At 52.7% G+C, this 19,680-nt stretch overlaps 1 gene segment (V, D, J or C); it reads right to left on the bottom strand.

Annotated features, from left to right (window-relative positions):
• Positions 1-17,293: 17,293 nt before the first annotated feature.
• Positions 17,294-19,378, bottom strand: LOC103307234 (Ig heavy chain V region 3-like). The segment is given in 3 exon segments: positions 17,294-17,486; positions 18,870-19,162; positions 19,257-19,378. Coding segments are annotated over 3 exon segments (492 nt in total).
• Positions 19,379-19,680: the final 302 nt, after the last annotated feature.

Here is a 19,680-nt window from a genome sequence, read left to right as displayed (position 1 = left end):
AGGGAGCTGCTTGTCCAAAGTGACCAGTTTCTTTGTGACTGACCCCAGTGTTCGAAAAGGACGAGACTCCCCAGTTCTTGCAGCCCCAGGGATGACGAGGGGGAGCGTTGAGGGGGAGCAGAGCATGCAATGAACTCCTGCCACTGGGGGTAGCTTGCCCTCCCTGTACCCCCGTGGGGGGAGCAGGAGCTGCTCTGGCTGGGGCAGGGATGGGGAGGGACCAAACAGGCTGGTTAGTGAGCGGCTGCCTTGACCCCAGACTCACGCCCGCTCCCTGCTGGGTTCCAGGATGGCCAGGCTCCTGAGGAGGTTCAGGAAGAAGGCTCTGCAGGTGGCCCCAGAGCCTGAGGGAAGCAGCCGCCATCTTCCCCAGGAGCAGAGCGGCCCCTCCATCCCCGCTGGAGGGGAAGAAGCTCCCGGCCGCGCCAGGAGGTGGAAGCGCCCAGCCTTCTGGCGGAGGAAACCCACTCCCGGCACAGGCGCCGAGGTGGGAGCATCACCTCCCAGGCCAAACTGGAGCTGGGCCAGGCTGCGGCTGGGCAGGCAGGACCCAGCCCAGGGGCGGAACCGGGCAGGGTGGCTCTGGGGCTTGTTGTTGTGTGGGCAGCAGCGGCCCCAGGCGCCCAGCCCCAACTTCCCACAGGGGCCATCGCCCTGCTCGGTCAGTGAGGACCTTTCAGCCTCCCCCGGGCAGGAGGTGGAGGATCCCTCTGCCAGCCCCAGCAGCTCGGGCCGCTCCCCATCCGACAGCAGCAGCGCCTGCGACTCGGACAGCAGCCTGGCCGACGGACGCTTCTGCTTCGTTCCAGGTGAGGAGCCAGGCTGGGCTCAGGGAGGGGTGAGAAGGGGGCTGTGAACAGCCAGGGCCCAGGCCCTCGAGCAGTGCTATGGGGGCGGGTCTCCAGCCCAGGTGTCTGGCCTGAGCCATGTGAACCCCACCAACACTAGATGCTGCCACTTTGGTCCTTGGTGCTCCATTGGGCGGGGGTGGGGGGAGGCACCTCCCAGGGAGTCCAGGACAGTGGGGAGGGTCTCTTTGCTATGGGCTCCTGAAGGAGTTGGGGGCTGATGCCATCACTGAGAGGGGGGAGTGTGGGGCCCAATCTGCCCTATGTCCCAGAGGTGGGAAGGGGACACATTGTCCCACCATGCCCCTGTCCTCCCCCCGAGTGGCAGCAGGAGTCACCTTGTCCCCTTCTCTCCCTGGTGCAGCGTCCGCCAGGGACTCCGAGGACGAGGAGGAGGAAGAAGAACGGGTAGACTTGGTGAACATCCGAGAGCAGCTCCATGCCCGAGAAAAGGTACAAACGTTCCCCAGCTGTGCTGGAACTGAGATTGTCCTGCTCCTTCCCAGCATCCTGACCCCCTGCAGAAGGTCTTGGCCCTAATGGGGACCTTTCTCCTTCATGATCTGGGACCTCCAAGATGGGGGTGTTTGTCACACACCAGCCGGGGTCTCCTCCCCCCACAGGCACTGTCCCAGTTCCTGACCCTGATTGTGGAGGAGTCGTGGGTGATTTGGACAATAGGCGGGTCCCCACTATCCCCCATTCAGGCCTAAGTCCTGCAGCTGGTGTGGCTGGGGCAGGGAGGTCCCTGGCTAACTGGCTCTCTCTCCCCTAACCCCACTCCTGGTGGGCGCAGGACCAGGCGCAGCAGCTCGTGTTCCTGCATGCCATCTACGTCGCGTGCCTCGCTGCCCAGCAGAGAGGGGACGACACATTGGAGCCACACTGCTCGAAGGCGGCTGTGGCGGAGAGGATTGTGGTGAGTGAGACACGGCGCCCGGCAGCTGGAGGGGGGACAGAGACATGGGAGGGGCAGGGGTCTCCCCGGGCCGACGGTTGGGAGATGGCTGGTGCTGGAGGGCAGCTGAGGGCAGGGATTGCTGGGGCTGAAGATTGGGGAGAGGAGACGGGAGAACTAGTGGGCAGGAATCGGAGGAGCGGGAGGCAGCTGGGGGGATCCTGCTGGCTGTGTAATCTCCTCCTTGGGGAGTGTCCGTGAGGCCCGAATCTCACACGCTCCTTTGTCTCCTTTGCGTCTCACAGGAGCTCATTGAGGAGCTTCCTCCTAACTCTCTACTCGGCGCCGTCATGGCCAAGTCCCTCATTGCTGTGGCCAACCTCAGGTACCGAGACCCTCCCGCCCGGTTCCCCTAACCCCGGTGCTGCTCAGGCCGTGGCTGGGAGTCACTGCCCCTCCCACTCCCAGCTCACCTCCCAAGGGGGGCTCCTCTGGCAGAGGTGGGGGGAAGGGTCACTCCCTCTCCTGGCTGCTCTGTTCTTTGCACTCCAGGACATTGCAATGGCTTTGGGGAGAGGCTGACTCCCAGGATCAGATACAGGAGGGGCAGCAGGGTCCAGGGAACAGGCGCCATTCCTGCCCTGCCACTGTCGGTCTGGGAAACCTCGGCCTTATCATTCCCTGGCTCGGTGCCTCAGTTTCCATTCTCGCCAGCCTCTGCCTATTTCCCTGCAGTTTCACGTCCGTGTCGGTGCCAGTCCCACCCTCGCACTGCACAGTCTAATACCGGCTCCTCTCTCTTGCCAGCACCATGACACCTGCCCTGGAGCCGGAGCTGGAGACCCACCTCCTCCAAGCCGCCCAAGCCTACATCACCCTGCCCCCTTCGCCTGTTGGACTGTTTGTTGCCCGGCCACCGGGGCCTCTGGTGGACTCTGTTGCGACTGAGCGGCCTCCTTCCGAGCAGGAGAGCGAGGGATCCCCTACACACCCCTTGGAGGGCGGAGCCTATATCGCCCCGCCCCCCTCGCCGTAAGAACAGGGGCGTGGGGCCGGAAATATAAAAGGCCGGCCCTGCACCACAGTTGGGGGACAGCCTGCAACAGAGGAGGACACTTGGCCTGTTCTCCAGAGGCCCCTAACCCTAACCCCAGGCATGGATGAGGACTGGCCCGGAGTCCCCACTGCGGTTTACCCCAAGGAGCCGGAAGAGGCCTGGAGGCCACAGCTACCAAACCTCGGCCGGGGAGGCAGGAAGTAGCCCAGGGACAGCCCGGGAGCTGCTGGCTGCAGAGCCCGGCGCGACTCAGTCGGCGTGTTGCGGCTGGATCCCCGCCGACGCAGGGGCAACCAATCCTGCCCCTGCCAGCGCCTTGGGCTGGGACGCGGGGGAGGAGGGTGGGACCGCGTCCCCCTGCCACCCCACCCCGGGTGGCTGACCCCCTACACGGTGCAAGGAGGCTGTAGCCCAGGACAGGAACTGTTTGTTGGCTGGCCACCGGGGCCCCGCCCAGGCTAGAGCCAGCCCTGTCAAGTCTGTCTGTTTGCTGGCTGCCAGGGTTCCACCCAGGCCAGGGCCCGCCCTTGAAGTTTGGCTATTTGTGGGGTGCTTGGGCCCCGCCCAGGCCTGAGCCACCCCCGATACACTGTGTTGAGGGGCTGACCACTTGAGCAACCTCAGCCCAGCAGCGCCGGCTCAACCATTTTTGCCGCCTTAAGCAAAAAAACCCCCAAAAACAACGCTCGGACTGCCAAAGCGAGCAAAAAGAAAACCAAAAAAACCCCAACCACTTAGACTACCGCCGCCCGAACTGCCGAAGCAGAAAAAAACCCAACAACAACGCTCGGACTGCCGCCGCCCGAACTGCCGAAGTGCAAAAAACAAAAAAGTCGCCCGGCCTGTGCTGCCCCAGGAATGGACGGAATGCCGCCCCAGGCGTGTGCTTCCTCCGCTGGTGCCTGGAGCCGGCCCTGCACCTGGTTGCGACAGCTGATCACAGAGGTGGGGCGGCTGCTCCACCCCCATGCAAGAGGATGCTAGAGTAGGCCAGAGCGGCTGCACAGGCTAGCAGCCAATCAGAGAAGGGCCAAACGAGAGCCAATCAGGGCCGAGATTAGAGCCAGCCAATCAGGGCTAGGCTAGGCCCTATATAAAGGCTGCCCAGGCGAGCAGCAGGCAGTCTGTCCCAGACTTTTGTGAGAGAAGGTCTGTCTCCAGAGCAGGAGATCAGTATCTCAGAAAGAGCAGTGCTGGGCAGGCTCAAGGGGGCATACTACAGCTCCGGCCTAAGACCTCCCAGACTGCGGGCCGTGACAGAAAGGGCTTAGAGGGCCCGGAGGGGAAGTGGCCCAGGGACAGTTGGACAAGGGGAGAGCAGGGAGGCTGCCACTGGACGATCCCTGGGTTGGAACCCAGAGTAGTGGGTGGGCCTGGGTCCCCCTCTTCCCTCTTGTACTGCACCTGGCCATGCGGTGGCAGAGTCAAACTGCAACCGGCCCTTGAGAGAGGGGCTAGACTTTGGGGGTTGTGGTTGGCCACTGAGGCAGGTGCAAGGACTTTTGCTAACCTGCTTTCCCCCTCCCCTGCTGGAAGGAGGTGAGGATGGATTAGGGAACACTGCCATAGGGCAGTGGCCTGAAGAAGGACACCATCCAGCGGACTAGGCAGATTGTGCAACATTGAGATACAAAATGGTGGAGAAAAGAGACTTCTATTGGAGGGCCTGGGTGGCTCGGCTCGCCAAGCAGCAGAGGGAGTTGTTCTGGCTGCTGTGGAGGTCGGCACCCAGACCAAAGAAGAGATCCGGCACCGAGGGCGAGAGGCCGGGACCGGGAACGCTGAACTGCTTCGCCTATAGGCGATGGGGACACTAAAGGAGGGAGAGTCCCTACTGGGAAGGGGCAGAGAGGCTCCACCCAGAAAAGGCACCCCCTGTGAGAGTAACGGGGGTCCCCAGCTTGTTGGGTCTGTGGGGAGCCAGGGCACCTGAAGAGAGAGTGTCCCTACAGGACTCCCAAGGCCCGGGCCAGTCCAGAAGGAAAGGCTAGGGCCCGGGCCCAAACAAACAGGAGAAGGGACGTCGCAGGGGAAAGACCCAGAAAGTGCTTCCATTGCCACCAAGGGGGACATTTAAAGAGGCACTGTCCCCTGAGGCAGAAAGGGGAAGTGTCTGAGGCAAGGGCTCGGTCAGAGACCAGCCCCAGGGAAGAGGTGGTGAAGACGGAGGCCCCTAGAGAGAAAGGGGTTGGGGCAGAGAGGCCCCACCAAAACGAGGGAACCCACGTAGGAGCCAGGAGGGCCCATGTGGGAACCCAAACAGAAGTAGGACCCCACGTAGGACCAGGGCGTTCTACAGTGGGAACCCAGACCCTAGAGGTGGGAAGCAGGTGGCTCCAGACTTTGGAGGACCTGAAAGAGGAAAGAGATGCCCTGCAGGCCCCGCTGCGAAGGAAGCTGGGGCAATAGGAACTCTTTCCTCCCCTCCCCCGTGAGCATTTTTAAGGGGGAGGGTTTGTGGTGGGGCAGCTGCCCCACCCCTATGTGAGAGAGGGCTAGAGTAGGCCAGAATGGCTGTGCAAGCCAGCAGCCAATCAGGGAAGGACCTACTGAGAGCCAATCAGGGCTAGGCTAGGCCCTATATAATGGCTGCCCAGGAGAGCAGCAGGTAGTCTGTCCCAGAACTTCATAGAGGAAGGTCTGTCTCCAGAGCAGGAGACCAGCACCTTGGGCTGGGCAGTACTGTACCTGACCATCCAATGGCCGAGACAAATTGTAACCGGCCCTTGAGATAAGGGGCTAGACTTTGGGGGTTGCGGTTGGCCACCGAGGCAGGTGCAAGGACTGTTGCTAACCCCTGCCCCCTGGAATGGGGTGAGGATGGATTAATGGGCACTGCTGTAGGGGCAGTGGCCTGAAGGACATTCTCAAGCGGTGAGCAACGTGGGTCCAGATGCCAACGGAGGACAAGAGACGGATGGGATGCTGCCAGCAGAGGGCGTTCCCCATGGACTGAGCTAATTCCCGGAGCGACCAGGGGGAGGCGCCATGGTGGTGAGTCCCAACCCCGTCAAAACCGCCCAGCCCTATTGTGGGCCCACTGCTACCCTGCAGACTCTGGTCCGGACCAGACTGGGCCAGCGGGAGTTGCCTCCGTCGGAGTGGGAGAGCGAGAAGGAGAGCTAGTGGAAATGGAGCCCCCTGGCACTCACAGAAACTCTCTCCCCTCTCTGTGGAGCAGGGTTCTTCCCTCTGCCTCCCAAATACCTTCATATGGGGCAGGACCTCTTTCCCTTGCACCCACTCCCCTCCCCCCTTTCCTTGGTCTACCCCCCTTCCATTACCGCTGCGCCCGTGCAGAGCTCTCCCTGCCCCATGTGGTGCAGAAAGGCCCTTGTGTCAGGGCCACAGCCCCACTGGAGCTCGGAAAGCTCCACTTTTGAGGAGGTGGGGGTGGGACAGAGGCTCAGGGCTAGCTTCATCTCCTGCCCTTTATTCTCCCCTTGGACCTTCTATGGGGTCTCTAGGTATGACAGGAATAGGAGCCTCCTTCCCAGCTGTCTTCCAGGCCCTGGGATCTGGCACAGTCTCCCAGACAGGCGCATCCGGTAGCTGAGCCACGTCAGGGAGCAGTGGGGACAGGTCACCTCGTCCCATCCAAGCAAGCAATGCTGGCTCTCAAAGAGGCTTAGGTGAAAGACCCCAGTCCCTCATGGAGGTAAGAGCCATTTACTCCTTGGGGCGTGTGGGTCTCTTGGGGGAGAAATGGCATCCCCGATGCATAGCCTGTCTGGGAGCTTCCCCTGTCCCTGGCTCCCAGTTCTGGGACAGAGACTTCTCCATCATCCTACCACCCAGGTTTCCTTCCTAGGAAGGGGCTTTCCAGAGACGTCCTCGAACCTGGGCTCCTGAGAGCATTTCTGGCAGGAGACTCCAGCCCCTGGGGCATGAAGAGAGCATCGGGTAGTCTTGATCACCTGGCATCTCCGGTCTCCAGCTCCACTTCCCGCAGCAGTGGGGTTTCTCCAGCCCCCTCACCACACCTGTCAGCCTCTGAATGTCAGAGTCACCAGAACGAGCAAACTCCAGTTCCAGTCAGTGGGGCCTGTGTGTCCTCAGTCATTCTGGAAAGCAGGTGTGAAATGGGGAGCAAGGACCCCAGGCCACAAACAGTGGGAGTGGGCAGAGCAGGCCTGTAACGGGGTGCTTTCCCCTGGGCTGCACAGCCTGGGGCCTAGCCAAGCTGACTATAGACTGAGCCCTAACTGAGAGGCAAAAGGAGAGGCCAGCCCCTCCCACCTCCCCTCCCCCTGGAGCGTCGCTAAACTATCAAAAATGAATACAGTGGAGTCACATCTTACGCGGGGGTTAGGTTCTAAGGTCAGCACATGTCAGGGTTCCCTCCCCACTCTGAATTTTAGGGTACAGATGTGGGGACCTGCATGAAAGACCCCCTACGCTTATTTCTACCAGCTTAGGTTAAAAACTTCCCCAAGGCTCAAATTCCTTCCTTGCCTTAGTAGCGCTGCCACCATCAAGTGATTGAAACATTCAGGGAGGGCCACTTGGAGCCCCACCTTGCCCCTGCCAGCCCCTCTGAGGGGGGTCAGTATTATCCCTGTTTGCTGGGGCATAGGGATAGAAAGCAACTGGCTGCAAGGTCACAGACGACGTCCCTGACAGAGGCAGGAAGGAAGCGTGGGACTGATACCAGTCCAGCTCCAACCACTAGACTCCAGCCACTTCCAAAGTCAGAGAACCCAGGAGCCCTGACTCTGACACTAGGCCTTAAATGACCAGACCAACCTCCCTCCCACTCAGGAAGCCATAGAAGGGACCCTCTGCTGAGCTCCCCTTGGCAATGCCGCTGTCAGAGACCATTGCTAGTGGGTGCCAAGTGCCTGAGCAGGGAACTGCTTGAGAGCCTCCTAGAGACTCGCAGGTGTTTGACTGTGACCCTCAGGGAGCCGTGGCAAGAGCCTCTCCGGCTCTAACAAAGGGTTTCTGTTCTCCTAGACAGTCAGCCCGTGAGGCCAGTTTGCAGAATGGGGAAGAGCCCTTTGGCGAGGCGTTGGAGGATTCACCATGAAGGTGGCAGCAGCGGCAGTGCCGGTCCCCATGGGCCAAGCCTCCACTCCTGACACTCCAGGCTAATCTCCCCCTGCTCTCAGTGGGGCTTGGCTTTAGCTGCTGGGCCTGTGAGCCTAGACCAGGGGTCTCAAACTCAAATGACCATGACTGCCGCCTGAGGACTAGTTCATTGGCCCAGACGGGGCAGGAGGGGTGTGGAGGGGGGGCTCATGGCAGGAGTTGAGCTGCAGGGGGCTCAGGGCAGGGAGTTGGGATGCAGGGTGCAGGAGGGAGTGTGAGGTGTGGCAGAGGGTTGGGGTGCAGACAGGAGGCTCAGGGCAGGGGGTTTGGGTGTGGGGTGCTGGAGGGAGTGCAGGCAGGAGGCTCATGGCAGGGGGTTGGGCTGTGGGGTGCAGGAGGGAGTGCGAGGTGTGGCAGAGGGTTGGGGTGCAGGCAGGAGGCTCAGGGCAGGGGATCGGGGGTGGGGTGTAGGAGGGAGTGCAAAGTGTGGCAGAGAGTTGGGGTTCAGACAGGGGGCTCAGGGAAGGATGTTGGGGTGCAGAAGAGGTGGGGGGTGCAGAAGGGGGCTCAGGATAGGAAGTTGGGGTGCAGCAGGGGGTTGAGGTGCAGGTGGGAGGCTCATGGCAGGGGGTTGGGGTGTGGGGTGCAGGCGGGAGGCTCAGGGTAGGGGCTTGGGGTGTGGGGTGCAGGAGGGAGTGCGAGGTGTGGCTGAGGGTTGGGGTGTGGGGTGCACGCAGGGGGCTCATGGCAGGGGGTTGGGGTGTGGGGTGCAGGCAGGGGGCTCAGGGCAGGGGGTTAGGGTGCAGGACGGCATTGAGCTCTGGCCTGGAGCCGCTTACCCAGAGAAATAGCCCCGCAGGCCGCGTGTTGGAGACCCCTGGCCTAGGCCGAGCACTCAGGGATTTCCATCAGCCTGCTCAATGGCGAATGCAGCCCCCCAAAGAAGGGAAGAAGAAGGGAAGTGAAGGAGTAAAGCTGGACCATCCGCTGAGCTGCTGCAATCAAGTGAGCAGAGCCAGGGAGAGAAGAGGGAGAACTCGAAGGTGGCTGGCGGCCGTAGGGAGGAGAAGCAGTTTGGGAGCCAGGAGAGGAGAAATAAATAGTTAATGACAAATGCTGCAGGCTTTCTCTTGTGTGGTGAAGGGTTGAAAAGGGGTCTCTTTACTATCACGCTAAACTTTAAAATAGCTGTGTATGATGGGGGGGAGTCTATAAAGGTAAGAGGTCACTCTAGGGGCTTGAAGTCCCAGATTCTCAGGCTATTGCCTCCTTCTACCAGCTGATATCAACCCAGCAACTCTCTCAGATGGTAGCAGTAGTGAGCTCTTGTCCCCCTTTTGTGGCCGAGCCACCAGAAAAAGGACATGATACATGTGGCCAAGGACACATGTGGCTTCTCCAGCTCCTTTGTGCTAAGGCACTTCACACCTGCCTAGAGCGGGGTGAGGGTTGGGCTTTCGGTTTTGTAGCTAGTTTATTCTCCAAAATACACAGTTTTGAGTCAATCAAATTTGTTCATGAATATGGGTCAAATTCAGCAAATAGTTTCAGCCAAAATAACGAGGGGAAACATTTTTTGGCATTTTTGAAACAAAACATTTTGACTTTTTGTTTCAGAATGGTGCTAGGTAGATGTAACTATTTTTAAAAGGTAAAAAGTGAAACTGAACTGAAATGTTTTCTATAAGGTCAAACAAATCGTTGTATTCAACCCAAAATTAAATGTTTTCATTTTGGTGAGAAAAGCTGTTATTTCCACTCAATGCAAAATTAAACTTTTTATTATTTTTGGTACAAGCACTGAACCAAAAACTCAATTATTTGCCCACCTTCAGTCCTGACTTTGCTGCACCCAGATGGTTTTTTCTAATATCCACGAACCTTTTTATTTTATTAATTTCCTTCTGTTAGTGACACAATTTGCATAACACTCTGAGTTTCATGGACTCTGGTTTAGAGAGCAGAAGCATCATTTTATTCATGGAGCAGAAGGAAAAACTAACACATTTCTTTATATTCATTTTTTGAAATAGTCTCCAAATCCCATTCCCTCACTCCCACCTTTGCCCCACATCTAGTCCCTGCAGTGTGCAGCCAGACTGGTATGTCCTAAAAGAGAAAGGCCCTGTAGCCTATTCACTCACCCCAGCCAATCTCTCTGACCTGAGATGAAATCAGAACTAGGGTTACCATATTTCAGCAAGCAAAAAAGAGGACGGGAGGAGCCCTGCCCTAGCCCCGCCCCTGCCCCTCCCACTTCCCGCCCCCCCAGAACCCCCAACCCTCCCCCGTTCCTTGTCCCCTGACTGCCCCCTCCTGGGACCCCTGCCCCTAACTGCCCCCCAGGACTCCACTCCCTATCTAAGCCTCCCTGCCTCTTGTCCCCTGACTGCCCCAACCCTTATCCACACCCCCACCCCCAGACAGACCCCTGGGACTCCCACGCCCCATCCACCCCCTGACAGCCCCCCCCAGAACTCCCAACCCATCTAAACCCCTCTGCTCCCTGTCCCCTGACTGCTCCGATCCCTCTCCCCACTCCTGCCCCCTGACAGCTCCCCCCCAGAACTCCCAGCCCCCCGCTCCTTGTCCCCTGACTGCCCCCTCCTGGGACCCCTGCTCCTAACTGCCCTCCAGAACCCCACCCCTACCTAAGACTCCCTGTTCCTTGTCCCCTAACTGCCCCCTCCTAAGACCCCCCCCAACTGCCCCCCAGGACCCTACCCCCTACCTGTACCCTGACTGCCCAAAACTTTCTCCACTCCCCCCAAAAAGCCCCCCCCATTTCTTGACTGCCCCCTCCAGAACCTTCCTGCCCCCTGGCCCCCTTACCCTGCTGCTCAGAACAGGGTGTTGGGCTCTGTGCGAGCCGAGCGGGACACGTGGCTGCGCTCCCCAGCACAACAAAACCCGGTCCCTGGCCCTGCACAGTGCTGCCGGACCGGGCTGCAGGGGAGAGCTGCCGGCTCAGAATGCAGGGCGGATCCGGCTCCTCTACAGCTGCTCCGGAGTCCAGCCCGGGACTTTCCTGCAGCCCTCCCAGCCGCTCGCTCTGCTCTGCCGGGGAGGGGGGAAATCCCGGACATTGTGAGTGCTTTACAAATTCCCCCCGGACGCTATTTTTAGAACAAAAAGGAGGACATGTCTGGGTAAATCCGGACGAATGGTAACCCTAATCAGAACCAACACCCTGAGCTGGGAAAGGTCTTGTATTTCATTCCCCACCCCCGGAGCCAGCCAGTCTCCCTGCCTTGGGGCGAGATGACAGCTGGCGCCCCTAGAGAGGAAAGGCCCATATTCCATTCCCTGCCCCCCCGAACCAGTCTCTCCCACAACATGGAGCTGGATGGGAGCTGGCACCTCTGGAGAGAGAAGCCTCTCTGCCATTGATAGGTTCAAATCATTCAATATTATTAAAAGAAACAACTCTTGTTGTGCAACATTTTTTTATTGTGTAAGCAACATGCACCAACACACAACATTGCTATCATATAAAAATAGGCAAGGAAAATACACGAATTCAAAAAAGTTAGATGACATTTTTAAAAGCCCATCATCTTTCAAAGTCTACTCTTTCAAAAATTCTTGCACAATCAGTATAATTTAGTTGGCAAACATCCTAGTCTAGCCTAAGAAACATGGGAGGTTTGCACTAAAGATAGGATTTTTTTCAAGGGGCAGGGAAAGTTTTGAGGGAATACAAAATAAACTTTAAAATAGAAACTCTCCTCCCGTCTTAATGCTGAAGTCACTATTGTAACTTTACAATTCTTTAAGCAAAATTAGCTTGTTAAAAATCTATTCACAGCAACAATAAATGCAGACTAATTGTCAGTATCAAAAGCAGTGGATATAATTAATATAAACAAAGATGACAGAAATTTTGCTTTAGTTCTCAGGTCCTTCCTCGCTCCTTCTTGCGAACCTAGAACAACAACAATGACGTTATTAAATATTATGTTCATTTATTTTATTACAGCAAAACTATCTGGTCTTTTCCACATGGCAAATCCCAATTGCATATTAATCATAGAGGTGCTGAAGTTATAGTGACATCTGTGAGAGTTTCACATGTGAATCAATTACAGAACAAGAGATTCACAGATTCCAAGGCCAGAAGGGAGCATTGTGATCCTCTAGTCTGACCTGTGTCACACAGGCCAGAAAACGGCCTCACAATAATTCCTAGAGTAGATCTTCTAGAAAAGCTTGCAATCTCGGTTTAAAAATTTTCAGTGATGGAGAATCCACCAGGACCCTGGGAAAAGTGGGGAGATTGATCCTTTTATCTGTTTTCTTTATTTCAGTCGTCAGCAATAGGCAGGGACTGTCTCTCATCCTGTGTCTGAGCAGTGCCCAGAATAATGGATCCCTCACCTCAGCTTGCCCTATACTAGGCACTAGTGCAATACTAATAAATATAAACTTCCACACTAGAGACAGGAGATCTCTGATTACACAACCATTCTGAGAAATGTCCTATTATTTCAGAGAGACAAGGTGGGTGAGGTAATGTCTTCTATTGGACCAACTTCTGTTGGAGAAAGAGACCTGAAGAAGAGCTCTGGGTAGCTTGAAAGCTTGTCTCTTTCACCAGCAGAAGTTGGTCCAACAAAAGATTTTACCTCATCCACCTGGTCTCTCTAATATACTGAAACCAACACGGCTACTACAACACTGCAAACCACCATTTCCTGACTAATGGTACAACTGTGTGCATGCTGTCAACCTACGGTACTTATACAGCCTCCAATAGTAATGGCTGAGAACTTTTATGTATTTCTCCTCCCAAGCCCTCGGTGAGGTAGGGGAATGCTGTTATTCCCACCTACAGATGGACACCCAAGACAGAGAGAGACTAAAGGCAGAACATTCTAGAGAACCTGTGGGAGTTGCTCAAGCCGACACAGAACCAGGGCCGGCGCACCCATTAGGCGACCTAGGCAGTTGCCTGGGGCGCTAACATTTGGGGGGCAGCAACCGCGGTGGCCGGATCTTCCGCCGCCTCTGTCGGGGGCAACATTTCGGGGGCAGGATCTTCCGCTGCTTAGGGCGGCAAAAAAGCTGGTGGCGCTCCTGCACAGAACATGGTAAAGCCGGGAACGGAGCCCAAGCCCCTAACCACAAAACAATTCTTCTCCTCCTACCTCTTCTCTTCCTGCTAGTGTAGGCAGGACTTAGGCTCCAGCTACATTTTTACTAGTATGTTAAAAAACCTGCCCTAGGCGCTATTAGCCGACATTGTGATAAAAATGCCAGAGCCCGGTCTGCACCGCAAAGTATCACCTACCTCAGAGACTAATCTTGCAATCATGAGCACATTAAAGACGATGCTCTTTGCAAGCACAATTTCCAAACCCAGCAGGGCAGCGGATAGTGTCTTTGTGTTTTTCTCCTCATTCGGATCTATAAAATATGAAACAATGGTGTAGTTTGCCCATGAAAATTCATATTTGCACAAAGCCACATATAACAATTATATATATATATATATATATATATATATATATATATATATATATATATATATATATATATATATATATATATATATATACACACACACACACACACAGAGAGAGAGACTTGTCAGAAGTTCACCCTGGGCACAGTTCTAGCCTGGTCCATAGTGCTGTGAAGTCAAAGAGAGTCTGCCCTTTTTGGAAGTATATGAGTCCTTGAATAGTGGCACAAAACATTTTCTTAAATAAACATTTTATGTAGGATTTCTTCCAATTTCCTTTGAAACAGCTGGAGACAGAATACTGGACTAGATGAATGCACTAATCCATTCCAACTTCCACTGTGATCCTATATGACAAATAAAAACTGAATTAATCTCAAAGGTGTATTATCTTATTGAGCCTTAAACCCTGAAAACATACCTGGTGGCTTCTCAGCTGTTTGGGTTTTCTTAATAATTTTGCCGTTATGTTGAACGTAGCAAGACACTAGTTCAGTTGAAGAGAACTTGACAATTTTGACAGCACTGTATTTCCCACTAGATGTGAGGATCGGGTCTGTTGCTTCATATATAATTTCACTGTTAGAATTCATGAGTATCTTCAGCTCTTTAGGGTAGAAATCTTTCGCCAGGCAAGCAGCAATGCTCTCATTTTCTGACTCCATAATGCAGATGGAGGGCTTGGAAGGTGTTTGATCTCCTGGAAAGTTAATATTGTGGTTGAAATTTAATTAAATGATTATCATAATGGTCCCTTCTTGCCTTAAAAGCAATGATCTTTGCTGTATGTGGGTACCTAGAGAGTACCTATTTGATAAGTTCATGATATAGTCCTCTTTTAATCTAGACTTTGATAAACTGAATAGACTGAGCTCCTTAAGTCTCATTTGAAGCCAGGAATTTAGTAATAATAATAATAGGAACTTAAAAATGGGAATTGTAGGGGAAAATAGCATGTGATCATTTCATTAGAAGTTGTAGCATAAGGAGAAAGAGTTAATTTTGCCCAAACAACCTTAATTCTGGCATTTGCTAACTTTTGAAAGTTTGTTTCTGCAATTATAAAACTACTTTATCAACAAGTATTTGTATGAACTTAATATGAATGTTGAAACCTTTCAATAGAATATTTTTAGAAGATTGCAGTGGAAAAATGAATTAAAATTGCAGAACACCACATGACTATTTGAACTATATTTTTCATGTAATTTCTCTCTGCTAGAAAGAAGGAATGTCAAACTGTCACTGAAAGTCGGACAGAAGCTGGGAATTTATACACAAACATTTCCAGAAGGACCTATTGTCTCTGGATCCGAAGTGTGCGTTGCTAAAAACCACCACTACCAGCACAGACAATAAGAATCCCTGCATAGTCACAGGGTTATTTTTAATCTCACCTTCAATATGCCTTCAAAAATCTTTAATACATTACTTTTTCTTAAATGTAAAGTTTTCAAACACCCTTTCCTGAGCATTAAGGTTAAGTCACTTACTTGGTATTAGAGAGACTTTGGTCCCTTTAAAGACAGCATCGGAGTCCACAGTGCTATACAGATGTGCAAGAACCTCTCTAGAGAAAATTGAAACAACTGCTAGGGTGTATTTATTTTATTCTGAGTCTGGGTTAGATTAATTATTCATCTCCAGTTTCTGCTGTAATCTTGTGCTAAACCAAAAACCTTTTCCATGCAAAAGGTCATTTATATTTTAGCTGCAGAACAAGAAAATTAGCTCAAAGAGGCATGATTTTTGTTGTCTCTTCGAGCCGTTATAATTAAAATATGGAATCCTTGGTCCTGCAAAGACTTACAAACATGCTCAACTTCCTCCACCCTGAGGCAGATTCTCAGTTGGTGTAAAGGGTCCTGGCACCTTTGAAGCCAATATGAAAATTTACACCCGCTGAGGATCTGTCCCGCTGGATAGCCCTATTAACATTTCAGTGGGTCTATTCCAATGTGTAAACTGAAACATGTGCTCAGTTTCTGTAGGATCAGGGCCTTACAGAAGAATTTTGATGCTTGACTCCCAACATTTTCCTGCTTTCAGAAACAAATTCCGTTCCTCAAAGCCAAGATCTGCCAGTGGGTTGAGGAGGATTGATTAGGGGTCCCAAAGAACAGCAACATGCCGTATGTGGGACCATGTAGTAAGGAGACCCTCCGTTCTGAAAATAATAAAAATAGTTATGGATGTTTTCCTTCTTTAATTTAACTAATGAGGATAAAACCCTGCATAGATAATTAGACATGTGCACTCGACAGCATATAAAGAAATGTGCAAAGGTAAAAGAACAATTTAAAATATTATCATTAAACCAACGCAACAACATATGCATAATCTCTCCCTTTTCCTTCACAAAAAATGAAAAACAAGGGATTTAAAAGAGTCAATCATAATTAAGATTTTTTTTTTTTACAAAACATTGACAAACATTTCCTGGCCCTTTCTTCTCTCTTTTCATGTAACTTCCTCTGAAAATGGCAAAAAACCCAAGGGCGAGACGTTTGCCTGAGAAAAAATGTGCTTGTTATGCTCAAGGTTTTTGTGCAGGGCTCTATGGTGTCTGTATCACTGTGTGTATGTATATCCCAGTCACCGTGCGAAACCTCTTTACATAAACTGTCCCTGTAGCTCCGAGGGGATTCAACACTTCTCAGAATTGTAGTCCAGAGAAATGAGCTGTTACTTGGAGCTGCCCATGTGGGTGAATGCTTCCTTGGAAGTGCAGCAAGCCTCGCTCTGAAATGCTTCGCTGGTCAACTTTCCATCTTCTTCTTCTTCTATCAGAAGAATCCCTTTGGTTTCTGGCAGCATAGCATGGTTTGCACTGCTAATGCACTTGTAGTCTGGTAGGCAGATCTCCATTATATAAAGACAATTCACCTAATGCATAAGATTCCACAAAGAAAACAATTGTTTCAATCCGGATAAGGGTATTCAAGTCTGATATCTCACACTGCTACCTCACTGGGATCTTCTTTCTTCCTCCAACAGTGTAACACAAATCCTTAATTGCAGTCCCAGCAACATTACCCTGAACCTACCAGGTTAATGTTTCAAGAGGAAGTATGAAGTGGTAAAATTGAACCCAATCTCACTATAATGCTGTTACCGTATTTCTATAACATTTGTTAATACAACTCCATGCTGGTTGCAAATCTTTCCTCTACCCACCCTCTGTTTGTTAACTTGTCTGTCTAGTTCTACATTGTGTGTTCCCTGGGGCACGGATCCTCCTCCTTCTCTCTTTGGAAAGAGTCTAGAATCCCAGTTCTCCTACTTTCAGACCTAGCGTACAGCATATCTAAGGGGGAGGGAGTTACTTGGCATAAGACGACTTTGTGGTTTTAAACAGTGCAATTGAATCGCTGGCACAGGGGGAAGCTGCTTTGTGCAAAGGAAGCATGCAGTCAAGATGGGACAGAAAAACTTTTTAGCCAAAGTTGTGGTAAAGGTGGTCTAAAGGTAGGCAGTGGTGTGTGAGAAAAAGCTGTCCAATGCCTCGTCCCCTCTGACCAAATGAACAAGTCTAGATCAACACGCTGCAGAGATGATTCTCTACCTCAGAATATTTAATTTATCTTACTTTTTTTTAATGGCAATGGCAATTAGGCAGCTAACTCTCGTAGGTTTCTAATGGAGTTTACAAAGGCCCCTATCTGCCTCTTTAGGCACCGAGGTCCCGGCCGCCGGCCCCGCTCAGCCCACTGCCGGCCTGGGTGAAGGGAACCCCAGGCCGGAAGGGAACCCGGCCTGGGTGAAGGGAACCCCAGGCCGGAAGGGAACCCGGCGTGGGTGAAGGGAACCCCAGGCCGGAAGGGTACCCGGCCTGGGTGAAGGGAACCCCAGGCCGGAAGGGAACCCGGCCTGGGTGAAGGGAACCCCAGGCCGGTAGCGGGCTGAGCAGAGCCAGGAGCAGAGACTCCGGCTGGTAAGAGCCAATGGCTGGAACCCCAGACCGGCAGCAGGCTGAGCATACTTAAGAACTGCATAGGGGAAACTGAGGAAAACATTAAGAACAGTCCCACTTCGTCACACACAGTAATACAGGGCAGTGTCCTGGAGTTCCAGGTCGCTCATTTGCAGATACAGCAGGTTGTTGGGATTGTCCCTGGAGATGGTGAATCGGCCTTGGATCGAGCTGGCGTAATGTACAGTACTGCCGGCCCAGTAGCTTATACAAGGCTGGGGTGAGGGATAGCTCAGTGGTTTGAGCATGGGCTTGCTAAACCCATTGTGAGTTCAATCCTTGAGGGGGTCACGAGGGATCTGGGGCAAAAATCAGTACTTGGTCCTGCTAGTGAAGGCAGGGAGCTGGACTAAATTACTTTTCAGGGTCTCTTCCAGTTCTAGGAGATAGGTATATCTCCACATATTTATTTAGATCCACTCCGGGCCCTTGCCAGGAACCTGACAGACCCAGCTTATCCAGTAGTCTCCAAAGATGACTTTTCCACTCCCCCTCCAGACCCCACCAGCTGGACCTGGGGCCGGCCACCTGTAAATAAAGGCACTTTAAAGCATATTGATGTTATATTCAGCAACTCAATATTCTTCAGGGCACTCAGGGGAGAACATACCTTCCAGAGCTGCTACAATGAGAACGAAATGGAGACAAAGTCTCATTTTTCCTGGTTTTGGAGGGGAAACTTATCAGGTGGGTTTGGCTGGTAACTGCATAGACACCAGAGGGCTGCGGATTGTCTCTGACTGCAGCCTGGGCAGAGAGGGACAGATTTAAACAGGAAACTCTCACCCCTATTTGAATATCCCCCACTTATAGGAGACACAAACCCTTTCCCTGAATGCTTGGAGTTATTTGGCCAGTGGCTCTAAGGGAGGAAGTCGGACTGGTGCGAACTCCGTGTCTGGGCAGCGCCCAGCGAGTGCGGGGCCATCTGACCATACAGGTTCACCAAGAGCTCCCTTGAATCCCCTCCCATCCCTCCAGGTGTAAGGGCTGAGATACAGTCTGGTGAAGGGAATGGCAAGACCCACCTCTGGCGTTAGCGGACTGTGGGTCAGGCCCTTAGAGAGAAGTGAAAAGGGAAGAATCAGGGGAAAATCTGTTTTTCTATTGAGTCTAGAGGTGTTTGGAGCCTGATGTACCCTTTGAAGTGTGTGTTAGATCGACACTGGCATCTTATTGTTTTTCAGAGGGATTTGAGAGCAATTCTACCCATCCCCCAACAAACAACAAAAGCATTTGCACAGTCATCACTTTTAGGCGGCTTTGGAAGCCCAAGTTCTGATTCTCACACTGAACAATTGGTTCCCCAAATATTTCTCTTGTGCAGTCTGCAGTTTTACTTCAGTGTCTGATGAGCGCCAGTGTAATCATGTGATAGTTAAGTTGTTGCAGTTTTTATGGACACGTGATCGTATATGAATACAGAGATCTCAAACCTGACGAGAGGGTTTTTTCGCTCTGGTTGTAGATCCCGTTCCTGGGCCCAGGGCTGGATGGTTTGTGGAAGTGCTGCCCCCACGCGGCGCATGGCAGAAAGAAGAGTCTGCAGTTTGAGTTTTTGTCTTAGCAGTATCTGGATTCCCTGCACTGTGTGTCGCACAGTAATAGCGGGCGGTGTCCTCGGGCTTCAGGCCGGTCATTTGCAGATAAAGCTCACTCTTGGAATCATCCCTGGAGATGGTAAATCGGCCTTTTACTGAGTCACTGTAGTTTATGCTAGAACTGTAAATCCGGGCGATCCACTCCAGTCCCTTCCCGGGGGCCTGACGGACCCAGTGCATCCAGTTGCTGCTGAAGGTGAAGCCGGAGGCTTTGCAGGAGAGGCGGAGAGAGTCTCCGGGCCTTTTCACATCCCCTCCAGACTCCACCAGCTGCACTTGTGAAAGGGCACCTGGGGATAAAGATGAATGACGGGGAACATGAGTATGTAGGGAAACAGAATAACAATCCCCTGACTATCCAACACATGGCAAGGGAGAAAATACCTTCAAACACTGCTGCAATGAGAACGAGATACAACCAAAGTCTCATTGTCCCTGTGTTTGGAGAGGAGAGTTTTCAGGGGGGTTGTCTGGTGACTGCCCAGAGACAGAGGCTTCAGATTGTCTGTCCAGATGCAGCCGTGGAAGTGAGAGAGACAGCTTTAAACAGGAAACTCTCACCCCTATTTGCATATCCCCCTTTTTATAAGAGACTCCAATTATTTCCTAGAGCGAACTCAGTTTCTTTGTGTGTGGCTGAGAGAAGGGCCAGAATCTATCTCCGGGGTACCCCGCTCTCCTTGTCGGTGTATCTGTATCTGAAGAAGGGGGTGTTTTGCCCACGAAAGCTTATGCCCGAATAAATCTGTTAGTCTTTAAGGTGTCACCAGACTCCTGGTTGTTTTTGTGGATACAGACTAACACGGCT

Source organism: Chrysemys picta, chromosome 13 (genome assembly GCF_011386835.1).
Source record: "Chrysemys picta bellii isolate R12L10 chromosome 13, ASM1138683v2, whole genome shotgun sequence".
Classification (NCBI taxonomy): Eukaryota; Metazoa; Chordata; order Testudines; family Emydidae; genus Chrysemys; species Chrysemys picta.
The sequence above is the reverse complement of the archived record's forward strand: the minus strand, read 5'-3'. Positions and strand labels throughout refer to the sequence as shown.